The sequence below is a fragment of the Mastigoproctus giganteus genome, chromosome 2 (genome assembly GCF_048544385.1).
Source record: "Mastigoproctus giganteus isolate SK-2022 chromosome 2, ASM4854438v1, whole genome shotgun sequence".
Taxonomy (NCBI): domain Eukaryota; kingdom Metazoa; phylum Arthropoda; class Arachnida; order Uropygi; family Thelyphonidae; genus Mastigoproctus; species Mastigoproctus giganteus.
The window spans coordinates 38,115,807-38,128,651 of NC_143576.1; the positions used below are offsets into that span (position 1 = coordinate 38,115,807).

Genomic DNA, 12,845 nt, shown 5'->3' on the forward strand with positions numbered 1-12,845 from the left:
ATCCATGTCAATTGGATGCACTGCCTTAGATTTAGTTTCCTAACTAACAGCATAAACCCTCCTCTATTCCTATCCTGTCTGTGTGGCACCATATATCTGATATCCCCTCCTCAGTAACTCTGCCCTTTGATGTCTTGACCAGCACTTCAAATTCATAGAATTTTATTTACTATACTCATAGCATTGTGTACATGCAAGTAAAAATGCATCTGTTCTTACTAATACAGCTTATGTACAGTCAGACCTCTCTTTAACGTATTTCTGTATAGCGAATTTTTCTGTGTAATGAACTTTTTTTTTTGATTTCCTCTTGGTCATTACATTGAAATGAGTCATCCATGCTTTCGCTAAATTTCATCTGTTTCTGTTTACATGGTAGGTACAAGTGGTCCCTAAATCAGTTTTGTTTTAGCTACTGTGAAAGTAACCTTATAGTGTCTGAGAGGAAATTCTTGGTGTAGTGGGAAAAGGCGGAAGTGTTTAATAGTGTGAATCGGAGCATTAAGAAAAAAAAAAAAGAAAGAAAAATTGCCTTAATTTTGTATTCCTGCCAGTAGTGTGTTAACCATTCTGAAAAACTGTTTCGATTTTCACACTGTTTAGAGAAACAGGATCCAGTTGGAGGCATGCGAAATTATGCCTTTGTGAAGATGTAGATGAAGCAGTTTAAGTGGATGAAGTTGATTCGAGACCAAAATGTGCCGATATCACGGCCATTAATAAAAGAAAAAGCTATGGAGTACACATCTTAACCAGGGCATAAAACATTCCAAGCCAGTTCTGGTTGGCTGGACAAATTTAAAAAGCACCATCGCTTACTCAAAACTTATTTCTGATGAAAGTGAAATTGCAATCGAAGAAGACTATACCCATTGGAAAGAAACAGTTACGGAGGATTACTAGCCCAAAGACATATTCAACGTTGATATGTCTATTTTTTAAATGTTTGCCTAACAAGACACTGACTTTTAAAGGGGATAAATGTTTAGGTGGTAAAAATAGTAAGGAGAGAATTACAGTCTTGATTGGTGCAAATATGGCTGGTAATGATAAAATGAAGCTTTTGGTAATAGTCAAAAGTAAACAACCCTGATGTTTCAAAGGAGTAAAGTCATTAGAGTTGAACTACAACAAGAAAAACCTAAGCAGAAAAGTGAAATTTTTGTGCAGTGGATTTTAAATTTCTATAGAAAGATGATGAAAGAAAACAGAAAAATTGTGTTGATTGTTGACAACTGCCCTCCCTGCCTTCACTTGGTAATTTCAAAACTTACAAGTGTGAAGCTTGTTTTCCTCCCTTGAATACCTTGTCTAAACTGCAGCCAGTGGGCCAAGGATTTGAAAATGCACTACTAAAAGTGCATACTGAAAAAATATTGTATTGAGAATAGAAACCAACCAACCAACCTATAGATTTGTGGATGTGCATATCAGAGTTGGCGAAAGTGTGGAGTCAAGATGTGACAGAAACAACGATTAAGAATTGTTTCGCAAAAGCATGTTTTGCTAAAAGACTAATTAACAGCGATGAACTACTACAAGACATTGAGCAATCTTGGGAAGAGTTCCAAGCGAGGTTTGATCAGTGGCAAAATTGTTTTTGACGAATTTTTGTGAGTTGATAATGATGTCTTAGTAGCTGAATGTCTGAGTAACTCCAAGTTTTCAGATTAGCATTAGCATTAGTAGAGGCATTTGATGCAAGAAAGCAAGCTTATGCAGCATCAGCCAAAAAAAAAAAAAAAAAAAAAAAAGTAACATAAATAAATAAAAATAACCACTTCCACTTCACCCCTCTGTTCGTTCGAAATACCTGTCCAGCTGAGCCTTAAACTTATTTAGGCTATCAACTTCCACGACAAGGGATGGAAGTCTGTTCCACCCACCAACCACCCGCTGGCTAAAGGCAAATTTCCGCACATCTATCCTACATCTGTCTTTCCTCAATTTGAATTTATGCCCTCTCAGGTGATTTTTCTGAGCTAGAGGAAGAATCCCATCAGCATTGAGCATGCTCAAACCATTCAAGGCTTTGTACACCTCTATCAGATCACCCCGCTGGTGCCTAGTTTCCAGACACTGTAATTTGCAAAACTTAAGCCTTTCTTCGTAAGAGAACCCCTTTGTCCCATTCACCAATCTAGTTGCCCTTCTCTGTACTCGTTCCAGCAGCTCTATATCCTTCCTGAAATGAGGCCTCCAGGCCTGTATACAGTACTCTAGGTGTGGCCTGACCATTGCCTTATACAAGGGAATAATCACCTCCTTATCCCTGCTAGAAAAATTCCTATATATCATTGACAATACACCATGAGCTACTCTTGCAGCTCGTCTGCACTGCTCAGAGAACTTCATATCTGCCTGCACCACCACCCCCAGGTCCCTTTCATTCTCTACCACTGTCAGTGTAGTACCACAGAGTTGATACGTTGCTCTGGGGTTGCTGTTTCCCATATGTAGTACTTTACATTTGTCAATGTTAAACTTCATTTGCCACCTCGAAGCCCATCTGCTCAACCTTTCCAAATCCTGTTGCAGCAGCATAGTGTCAGTAGTGTCCTTGACAACCCTGCCAACCTTCGTATCGTCTGCAAACTTGGACATTAAGCCTGATATACCATCATCAATATCATTTATAAATACAGAAAACAATAAAGGCCCCAATACTGAACCCTGAGGGACTCCACTAATAACATTAGTCCACGATGAGCAGTGTCCATTGATTACCACTCTCTGTCTTCTCCCCCTCAACCACCCCTTTATCCATAGCAGCAACTTGCCTCCAATGCCACACTGCTCCAATTTGTGCAGCAGTCTTCCATGTGCAACAGTATCAAAAGCCTTTCTAAGATCCAAGTATATAATATCAAAGTTATTCCCTGCATCCAGTTCTTTTGTGACTGCATCATAGTATCCAATCAAATTGGTCAGGCAAGACTTCCCCTTAACAAAACCATGCTGTGTCCTAGCTATAACTGAAGTCTTGTCTAGATGATCCTGCAGTGCTTCTTTCACCAGTGCCTCCATTAATTTTCCGGGAACAGAAGTTAAACTCACAGGTCTATAATTACTTGTGTCAGCCTTTGATCCCCCTTTGTGAATTGGGGTCACATTTGCACATCTCCAGTCAATGGGTACCTCCCCTGAGTCCAAGGAAGCTCTCATAATTATGGCTAAGGGTTTGCTTACCTCCTTTGCTGCCTCCTTTAATATAACTGGATAGATCCCATCCACCCCAGGTGCCTTTCTTGTGTTTATCTTCAACAATTTCTCCTCCACTTTGCTCTCAGTTATTACAAGATTCTCTAGCTTACTGCTAGAGTTGAATACACCTCTGGCATTCCCCTCGCTGAATAACTCCTCATGTGTGAATGTCGATGCAAAATATTCATTTAGTTTGTTAGCTACCCGAGCAGGGTCATCAACAGTTGACCCATCGATCTCAAGTGGACCAATCTGATTCATCCCCTTCCTTCTAGAGTTTACATAAGTAAAGAACTCTTTGCTGTTTTTCTTCGCATCCCTTGCCAAGGATCTCTCGTAATCTGCCTTCGCCTGCCTAACCTCCTTTGTAACTTGGTTACAGATCAACTTGTATCTATCATAGGCGTCCGTGTCACGTGTTAATTTGTATGTATCCCATGCATTTTTCTTCTCTGCCATATGCCTCATTAGTTCATCTGACAACCATTTAGGCCTAAACCTTGAACAATATTTCTTAGTTGGTATGTAAAGCCTAGTAGCTTCCACGATAAGTTCTTTGAATGCTTCCCATTTTGAATTTGCTGTTGGCAATATCATCAGTTGATCCCACTGTATAGAATTTAAATACTGTCTCAGTCCATTGTAGTCGCCTTTACGAAAGCAATACCCCTTCCCTTTACCCCTAATGGTAGTTACCTCTTTGAGTAACTCCCACTTCAGCACACTGATCACTGCCACCAAGTGGTTCATTTATCTGCAGATTCTTAACGCATGAAGAATCACTACTGATAATCAAATCCAGAGTATTACTCCCTCTAGTTGCCTCCCGAACATGCTGATGTAGAAAACAATCATCCAATAAATCCACAAAAGCCTTGCTACTGTGTGAGTGACCAGCCCCCAAATTCCAGTCAATATCTGGGAAATTAAAATCCCCCATTATAAGACTCTCTGATTTACTGGCCCACTCTATTTCTCCGAACAGTTTCTTATTATACTCATCAGAGTCATTAGGCCTATAGCACACTCCTACTCTCAATTTTGATCTCCCAATGCTTATGTCACACCAAACTGACTCGACACTGCACTGTCCAGCGATGTCGACTGGCTTCACTTCCTTGGATTTTATGTGTTTTTTAACTAATAGCATAACCCCTCCTCCCTTCCTATCCTGTCTATCCTTTCTGTAGACATTGTACTCCCCAAATTCCAGTTCTGCATTTCTTCTATCTGTGTGACACCACGTCTCTGAAATCCCCACAATATCTGCCTTTGATGTTTTGAGCAATACCTCAAATTCATCAAATTTATTTACTAAACTCCTAGCATTGGTGTACACACAAGTATACATGCACCTGTTCTTTTTCTTAGCTACCCTAACACAACCCATGTGTTTACTTGTACCCCAATGATTCCCAGCAGTCTCTGAAATATCCTGCATCTTATTTTCCAGGCTGCGGCTCATTCCAATAGAAGCAGTGCAAGAATCACTTTCACCTCTGCCAGTGGCTACTGTTAATCTATTAGTCCTTGTATCCCCCCAATCTAGCAGTTTTCCGACCCACCTAACATTGCCTCGATAGCATCAGCAAACATTCTTGCACCCTTTCTATTTAAGTGTATCCCATCCCTGTAGAAGCAGTCTCTCCTGTTAACAAGTACAGACCAGGCTGAAAAAAATTCTACCCCTTGAGCCCTGCACAATCTTTCCAGGGCCGAATTGATTGACAGGGCTCTCATCATATACTCCCTCCTATCGTGTCTGGGCAGAATTGCAGACACTTTCAATTTCAACCCTAATTCACGGCTTTTTTTCATCAGTGACCTGTACTTGTCAAGTAATTCCGCCGGTCTCCTACTCTTTACAGATAACAGATAATAACAGATAATACAAAGGTTGGCAGGGTTGTTAATTACAGTAATGGTAGTGTGCTATTGCAACAGGATCTGGAAAAGTTGGAGATGGGCTGAGAAGTGGCAACTGAGGTTTTAACATAGACAAATGCAAAGTACAATAAACCCCTGCTATTCGCGGGGGTTACGTTCCTGAGAAATGCTGTGAATGCCGAAAACGCGAATACTGAGTTATGGCTCCCATAGTAATAAAGGGGTTCCGTTCCAAAGTATGAAATATATAAGAAAAACTAGTCTAAAATTTTGTCTATGTATGTGTTATATGTATCTTCATAATATGTCTATGTACATAGACAGTACATAGTGAAATGCAAGCATATGGCATCTAAATATTTATTATATTTATTAGAAATTTCAAACAAATCTTTCAAACCAGCACCTTTGCTAGGTAAAAAACTTATCCCGCCAATGCTATCACCAGTTTCGCTAAAGTGTTGATAAAGGAGTTTTGCCTTTTCACAAATGATGAGTGAACTTAATGGAATTTTATTTTGAGTTCGGTCTTCTATCTACAGATTTAAAGCCTTTTCCGTTTTTTTTATAATTTAACATCACAAGTTAAGAGCAAATTTTTGAAGCAATTAGCACGTTTTCGTGGACACTACGGCGGATTTTTTCTTCCGATTTCTAGATTGATTGTACCGTTGACTCATTGATTTTATAATGTTTTGCCACTGAGGAGACACTTTCACCATTAGAAATGTTGTCTAATAACTCAATTTTATTCGCTAATGTCATCACCTTCTTTGATCTTTTCACATATCCCTTGTTATTCGTAGCCATATTTTTGTACGGGTTAGGAAGAACTTGTCCACAATAAAGTCACTTTCTTCCGTTAAAACCCTCGAAAAAGTCTGTTTTACACTGCAAAACGGTAAAATTTATCACTTTTGTAAGCATATCAATTTATAAATTTATTCAATTTATAAGCATATAAATTAAAAGCAAACGACAAAACCTTCCATGACAAGTGCATAACACATACTGAACAAGGAGTAGCAAGAAACATCTACGCCGGGATTTTGTCACCCCTCTCCCCCCATCCACTGAGCGCTGTTTTGACCGGGAAAGATAATTTTAGCCACACCCATGTTTTTTTATGGTGGAAAATGTTCACTGCGCTTTAAAATTCACATTTTTTTAGGTTTCATTTTATATTAAATCAGCGACCGCGAATACAGATACTGCGAATAGCTGGGGTTTACTGTACTGCAATAATATGGGTAGCAGTAATCCTAGAGAAACATACAAACTCTCTGGTGCTACACTCAGCGTAGTGAAGAATGAAAAAGACCTGGGAGTAATTGTGCAGTCAGATATGAAGTTTTCTGAGCAGTGCAGACAGGCTGCCAGAGCAGCTCATGGGGTATTGCCAATTATATAAAGGAACTTTGCAAGCAGGGATAAGGAAGTGATTATTCCTTTGTATAAGGTGCTGGTCAGCCAACACCTTGAGTACTGCATACAGGTCTGGAGGCCTCGTTTTAGGAAGGATGTAGAGTTGCTAGAATGAGTACAGGGAAGGGCAGTGAGATTAGTGAGGGTCACAAAAGGATGATCTTACCAAGAAATGCTGAAGTTCTGCAAATTGCAGCATCTGGAGACACCTGTGAGGTGGTCTGATTGAGATGTATTAGGCTTTGAATGGTTTGAGCTGGCTCATTGCTGATTGGATTTTTCCTCTTGCTCAGATTATGCACTTGAGGGGCATAAATTCAAATTGAAGAAAGTCAATTGCATAAATAGATGTGAGGAAATTTGCCTTTAGCCAGCAGGTAATTGATTGCTGGAACAAACTTCCATCTGTTGTGGAAGTTGATAGCTTAAACAAATTCAAGGAGGAACTGGACAAAGTTTTGAAGCAAATGGATGGGTGAAATGGGAAGGATTTTTTTTTTTTTTTTGCTGATGCTGTATAAGCTTGCTTTCTTGCATATGTCTCTGCTAATGTGGTTGAAGGAGTCATCACCCTGAAGACCCCCAGCTTGATATGGTGTGTGTGGCAGCTTGGCTTTTCTTTAAACCAAGGAATTGCTTAATGAATTGTGTGCACCAATGTGTATTTGAATTCTGTAGACCTCTTCTCCGGTAGTGCTGATCTACTGCCCTGCTGTACTTGCTTAGAGGCAGGGAAATTGGTAGATTAGCGAAACCCAGAAGGAAACCCCATTTTGAAGTCTAAGGACTTCCCATTTATACCGATCTTTTACTTTATTTTCTCTAACACGTGCTTCACATTTCTGTAGTTTTCTTTAATATTAACAATGTGTGCAACAGAAATTGATAGGTTTATTCTCATTGTGAAGTAACGCAGCTTTCGCACATTTCACTTTGAAATGTGTGTGGAAATATGCTAGTCTTTTGCAATATGAATTAATAATCGATCAAGTCAAAACAATAGCACAGGGGATTCTGGAGCAGTGTAAAAACTTTTGTAAGTGGCATATATTTTTCAGTATATGAAAATCTTTCTACTGGGATCCAGTAGATTCCACTCATTTAAATGAATGGTCAGGAGAATTAAAATGAGATGTATTGGATTTGGTTAGACCCAAGTTTCTCACCAAGTCATCCACTTAATGTGGCACTTCATGTGAACACACTTCTGAGGTGTAATCTGGCAAATGACATTTGCCAGAGCATTGCTTTATCTGCAGACTTTAAACTTTGATATATTCACCTTACGAGAAGCACTCATGATGACTTGGACTCTCATGTTCAAGATACCACTGCAAAAAATGAGTTATGCATACCTTGTTTTGATTTCCCATAGGAATTCCAGAATAGGTTCAATATGCAGTGCAAAAGTTGGTGCCCATTAATGTTATGCTTCAGACATATATTAATATCCACACATATAGCAGAATGAGTTCAGAGATAATTTACACTTTTGATAGCTGTAGCAAACTGCTAAAAACAAAAAAAGTTATAGAAATATAGGCTTTTATATATCGTACTATTGGTATGCACATACATAAATACCACAAAAAATTAAAAATATATTCTGCTTCAACTAATTCAGACATATATATTTGGATTTGGGAAACTATACGTAATATAAGAAACCATTAATTATAAACACTTTTGTTACAGTGTTTGTTAATCATAACTGTGTTATTGTATGCCATTCAGCCTGCATTCGATTGGTTTTTTTTTTTTTTTTTTTTTTTCCATGAAAACTTTCTAAATTTGGGTGGAATAGCAAAGTTGCCAAACTAATCATCAGTCATGTCTTAATTACAATCTGATATTCAAATTTTTAAATTCTCTATCCTTTTCTCTCAGGGTAATTTTATAGTTACCAATTTTTGTTATTTTTAATAATGAAGTAGACTTTTCCATTACAGATATGATTAGATCGAGTGCTACATTTCATAGTTATGCCTGCTTGGAAAGGCTACATGAATTAGCATTTTTTCCTTTGTATTTTGTTGTCTTAAAATACATTATCTACAATATATAAGCCGACCGGGCTAGCCAGGTAGCTAAAGTGCTTGCCTGGCAATCCAAAGGTCGCAGGTTCAAATCCTGCCTCAGGCTTGGATCAGAGTGGTGCAAAAAACCTTGGGAGGTGCATTATGGCCACAGAAGTCGATGTGCCCACAACTAACAAAAAAAAAAAAAAAAAAAGTGTCCATAAAATGATGAATATGGTGTCAATAATATTAAGAATGCCCTTTGTCCATCTTGGTAAAAAAATATGAAATGCATTTTGCTGTTTGGTTCAGTGTCTAAATATATTTTTCTGGCTTAAGAAGTTGACTGGTATCTTTATTAAGAAATTAGCTTCTTTTTTTTTTCCTTTCATATGGAAAAAATTAATTATTATCAGAATAAAATCTAGAACTAATAACAATTCTTTTTCTCTTTTTTTTTTTTAAGAATCCATGCAATAAAAGGTGAAATTTTCTTTTATAAAATGCGTGCAGTACTGTTTTGTCCTTTAAATCTTGCTGACCACAAAAACAGCTTAAACTGCATAGATAATAAGCAATTCATTCTCATTCTCAAACAAATATCCTGTCCAAAAGGTTAATTGGCCACTTTTTTAGAAGATGAAATTACTATGACAACCTGTTTCAGGACTAACTGGCCCTTCATTAGATAGGAGGTGGTCTCTAGTGATAACATGCAGACAAAACATATGTAAGTTGTCTGACATGTGCTGTCATGTGGTATACAAAAGCAGTTTTCAAAGTTATAATATAAAGATTTGTTTGTTGAAAACAGGGCAGTTTGTTTCAAAAGCAAGTTTGTTCTGCTGTGAGAATAAAGCCATTGCATTATCCATTCAGTTTAAATCATGTTTACCACAAAAACAGATGAAAGGACAAAAGTCATATTTGACTCTCTTGTCATTTCATAAACTTTTTTTACAGACTTAAATCAGTTCATAATATTTACTGAAATATGCTCCTCTAAAACTTTCAACCATTAGTTTAGTGATGGGCATAATTGATTGTCATTTTCGTAATAGATTATATGACAGTGGTAATTGATTATGATTTTTGTAATTGATTATATGAAAATTAAGTTAATATCTATTGTAACATAATATACAACTGATTATGAAAATGCTATAATCCATTATTTCAGTTATTCCCCATATTTGATTATCTTGATTATAATATAATTGAATTCTCTAAAATCTTAAATTTTGAATTCCAGCATTCCTCAAACTCTGAGAGTACCAGAATTTAAATTTAAAGAGTTCTGTATTTCATTTTGTGGCATTATTAAAAGTGTTAATTAAAAACAGAAATGAAGAAATATTTCTGTAATATAATATGAGGTACTGTAGTGGAAAATTTTTTCTTTTTTATAGTCAGCAGCAGAATTTTTAAAAGGTTTGCCCTCTTACAATGAAAATAACTTTGCAAGGTTCCAGGCAGATTCTTCATGTAAAACTACGGTAAGCTGTTAATGATTTTTAACATCAGTTACGATTGTCCATTTATAAAACCATAACATGATAAAATTACAATAAAATAAATACTATTTTAACAAAAATTTTGCAAACAAAAATTTTTCTCATCCAGAAATAAACTATCCAAATACTTTATGTACCAAGATAAATAATTTTAATACAAGGATTACTATTTAGCTTTTCTTTAACTGCTGATGTCATGTTGTATGAGACATGTCTAGTGTTCTCCGAGTGCCCCTCCCCCATCTACCTCCATTAGTTTCTACTTATTAGTGTTGAAATCCAATCTTTATATTTCTTCCCTTGCTTCTGTTAAAAGCCTCATGGCTAAATTTCTTAATGTAAAAGGAGGCTTCCTTCATTTTTCTTTTTTCAAAGTCTCTTCCCTCTCCTCTCCCATTACTTCCAAGTTGCCTAAATGCCATTCCAATGCATTGCCAGTTCTAATGTTCCCTTTAGCTATATGTTTGGTAGAGAGCATTGAAGAACTGGCTTTAAAAAGAAACCAGAGGAGAAATATAAGGGAACTGTGGAATTGGTTTCTCAATGGTAAAATTTAGCAGAGTATAATTAGGCATGGCAGGGAGGGGATGTTGTGGAATGAGAAGCTGTGAGAACATTCTATTGGAGATGCTTCATGCAATGTGACCTTAGCAGTTAAAGAAATGCGAAATTGCAACCTTTCTTCTGACCCATTACTCTTGTGAATTAGAACGTGGTAAAGGATTTGTAACGTGATACTTTTCTATTAAAATTATTTATTGTGATGTATAAAGTGTTTGAATAGTTCATTTCTTGATGGATAATACTCAAATAAAACATTTCATATAAAGACACCATTAAAGCAAAAATATTTCTAGGTCCCGTTTAACCTATCTTAGTAGTAGTGGCAAAAGATGCAAAGAAGCAAGTTTACACAGCATCATCCAAAAAAAATTAATTTGTCTAATCCTTCCTTAAATTTACTCAAACTACTCACTTCCACAACACCAGACAGAAGTTTTCTTCAACAATCAGTTACTTTCTGGCTAAAGCAAATTTTGCATATCTGGTCTGCAACCATCCTTTTCTAATTTAATTTGTTCCCTTCTGTGTGTCTCATCTTGAGGAGTAATAAGGATGCCATCAATATGTAGTATCTTTAGTCCATTTAAAGCTTTTAGCTTTAAATAGACGTAAATATGAAGCCAAACTGATTTTTAGCTGCCAGGTCTGCCCTTTCATGGTGGTTCTGTATCTGCATGTGGCATCGTAGTGTTTTATATTTGTATACCAAAATTTTATTTTTTTTTAAATGTGGCAAACAAAAAATATACAGTGTTTCCATCCCATCTCCATTGAAAAATATACTGAAATCTTAGTAACTAAATTAACTCCCAATTTTAAATATTATACAATATTTAAATACATCATCAGCCATTTTCAATCCACTGCAGGATAAAAGCCTCTCCAGCAACTTTTGTGCAATGGCCATCCATTTACTACCCATAAACTCATGAATTTCATCTGTCATTGTCTTCCAGGTTTTCTTCTAGCTCCTCATGGGTACCATTCTGTTATTTTCTTAGCCCATCTGTCATGTCTTCGAGCTATGTGTCCTGCCCAAGACCATTTTGTTCTTTAGTTTTGATAAGAATGTGCTTTACTTGAGTTTGCTGCCTAATTCATGTATTTCTCTTCTTATCTAACAGTCTGATTCCTAATATAATTCGTTCCATTCTTCGCTATGTAGTTCTCAGCTTCTCTTCCATTCTTTTGGTGAGTGCCCAAGTTTCACTTCCATAAGTCATGCTGAGAAGTATACATTGGTTAATTATTTTATGTTTCAGACAAATTAGGATATTGCTCCTTGGTATATGACTATTTCCTGAATGCTGTCCACCCAAAATTTATTCTCTTGACTTCCAGCCATTTATCATTATTATAGCTAATGACTTGTCCCAGATAAGTATATGACTCTACCTTCTCAATTACTGCTCCTTCAATCATTATATCCCTTTCTGTGGCATACTCGTTCATCATTACTTTTATTTTAGCCATATTCATCTTTAGTCCAAAATCCTTACTAACTGTGCATAACCAATTAAGGTTTTCCTCTAATTCTTTGGGATTGTGGCTTATGACACAGTGTCATCTTCAAATTGTAAATGGTTTAGGTACTGTCCATTCGCATTGACTCCTTTCTGCGACCAGACTAACCTTCTGGAAACTACCTCAAGGGCAGCAGTAAACAACTAAACAACTTGTGTAGTCTGTCTCTTTGTTGAACTCCTTTCTCAATTTTAAATTTGTTACTGTCTTTGTCTAGTCTAATAAAGGAGGTAGCATTCTCATATTTTTTCAAAATCATAATTGGGGTATCTATGCCTTGTCTTTCCAGTGCCCGAAAAATTGCCCTATGCTGTATGGAGTCAAATGCCTTTTCATAATCCATGAATGCCAGGCATAATTGGTGTTTTATATTCATTTGCTTTCTCCATTAGCTGTGTTATTATGTGAAGGTGATCCATAGTTGAGAATCCTGTCCTAAAGCCAGCTTGCTCTTTCGGTTGATTCTCATCAAGTATTCTTTCTAATCTGTTAGTAATGACCCTTGTGAACAACTTGTAGATGTGGCTTAACAAGCTAATTGGTCTATAATTTGCAATTTCTGATTTATCTCCTTTCTTATGCAACAAAACTATGATTGCATATTTCCACTCCTTAGGCATCACACATATATTTCTTCTTTGGATTTCTTTTTACCTATAAGTTTCTTGGGCTTTATCACTTTCAGAAAGTTCTAATATTCCTCATCGAT

General features: G+C 36.7%; 1 protein-coding gene across 1 annotated transcript in view; it reads left to right on the forward strand.

The window, feature by feature from the left end:
• Window positions 1–12,845, forward strand: part of LOC150089272 (DET1- and DDB1-associated protein 1) — a 177,011-nt gene that overhangs the window by 61,354 nt on the left and 102,812 nt on the right. Inside the window, exon 2 of the mRNA XM_090368456.1 lies at window positions 9,944–10,030. Within this exon, the coding sequence (XP_090224582.1) occupies window positions 9,944–10,030 (87 nt within the window). The remainder of the gene's footprint in view (window positions 1–9,943; window positions 10,031–12,845) is intronic.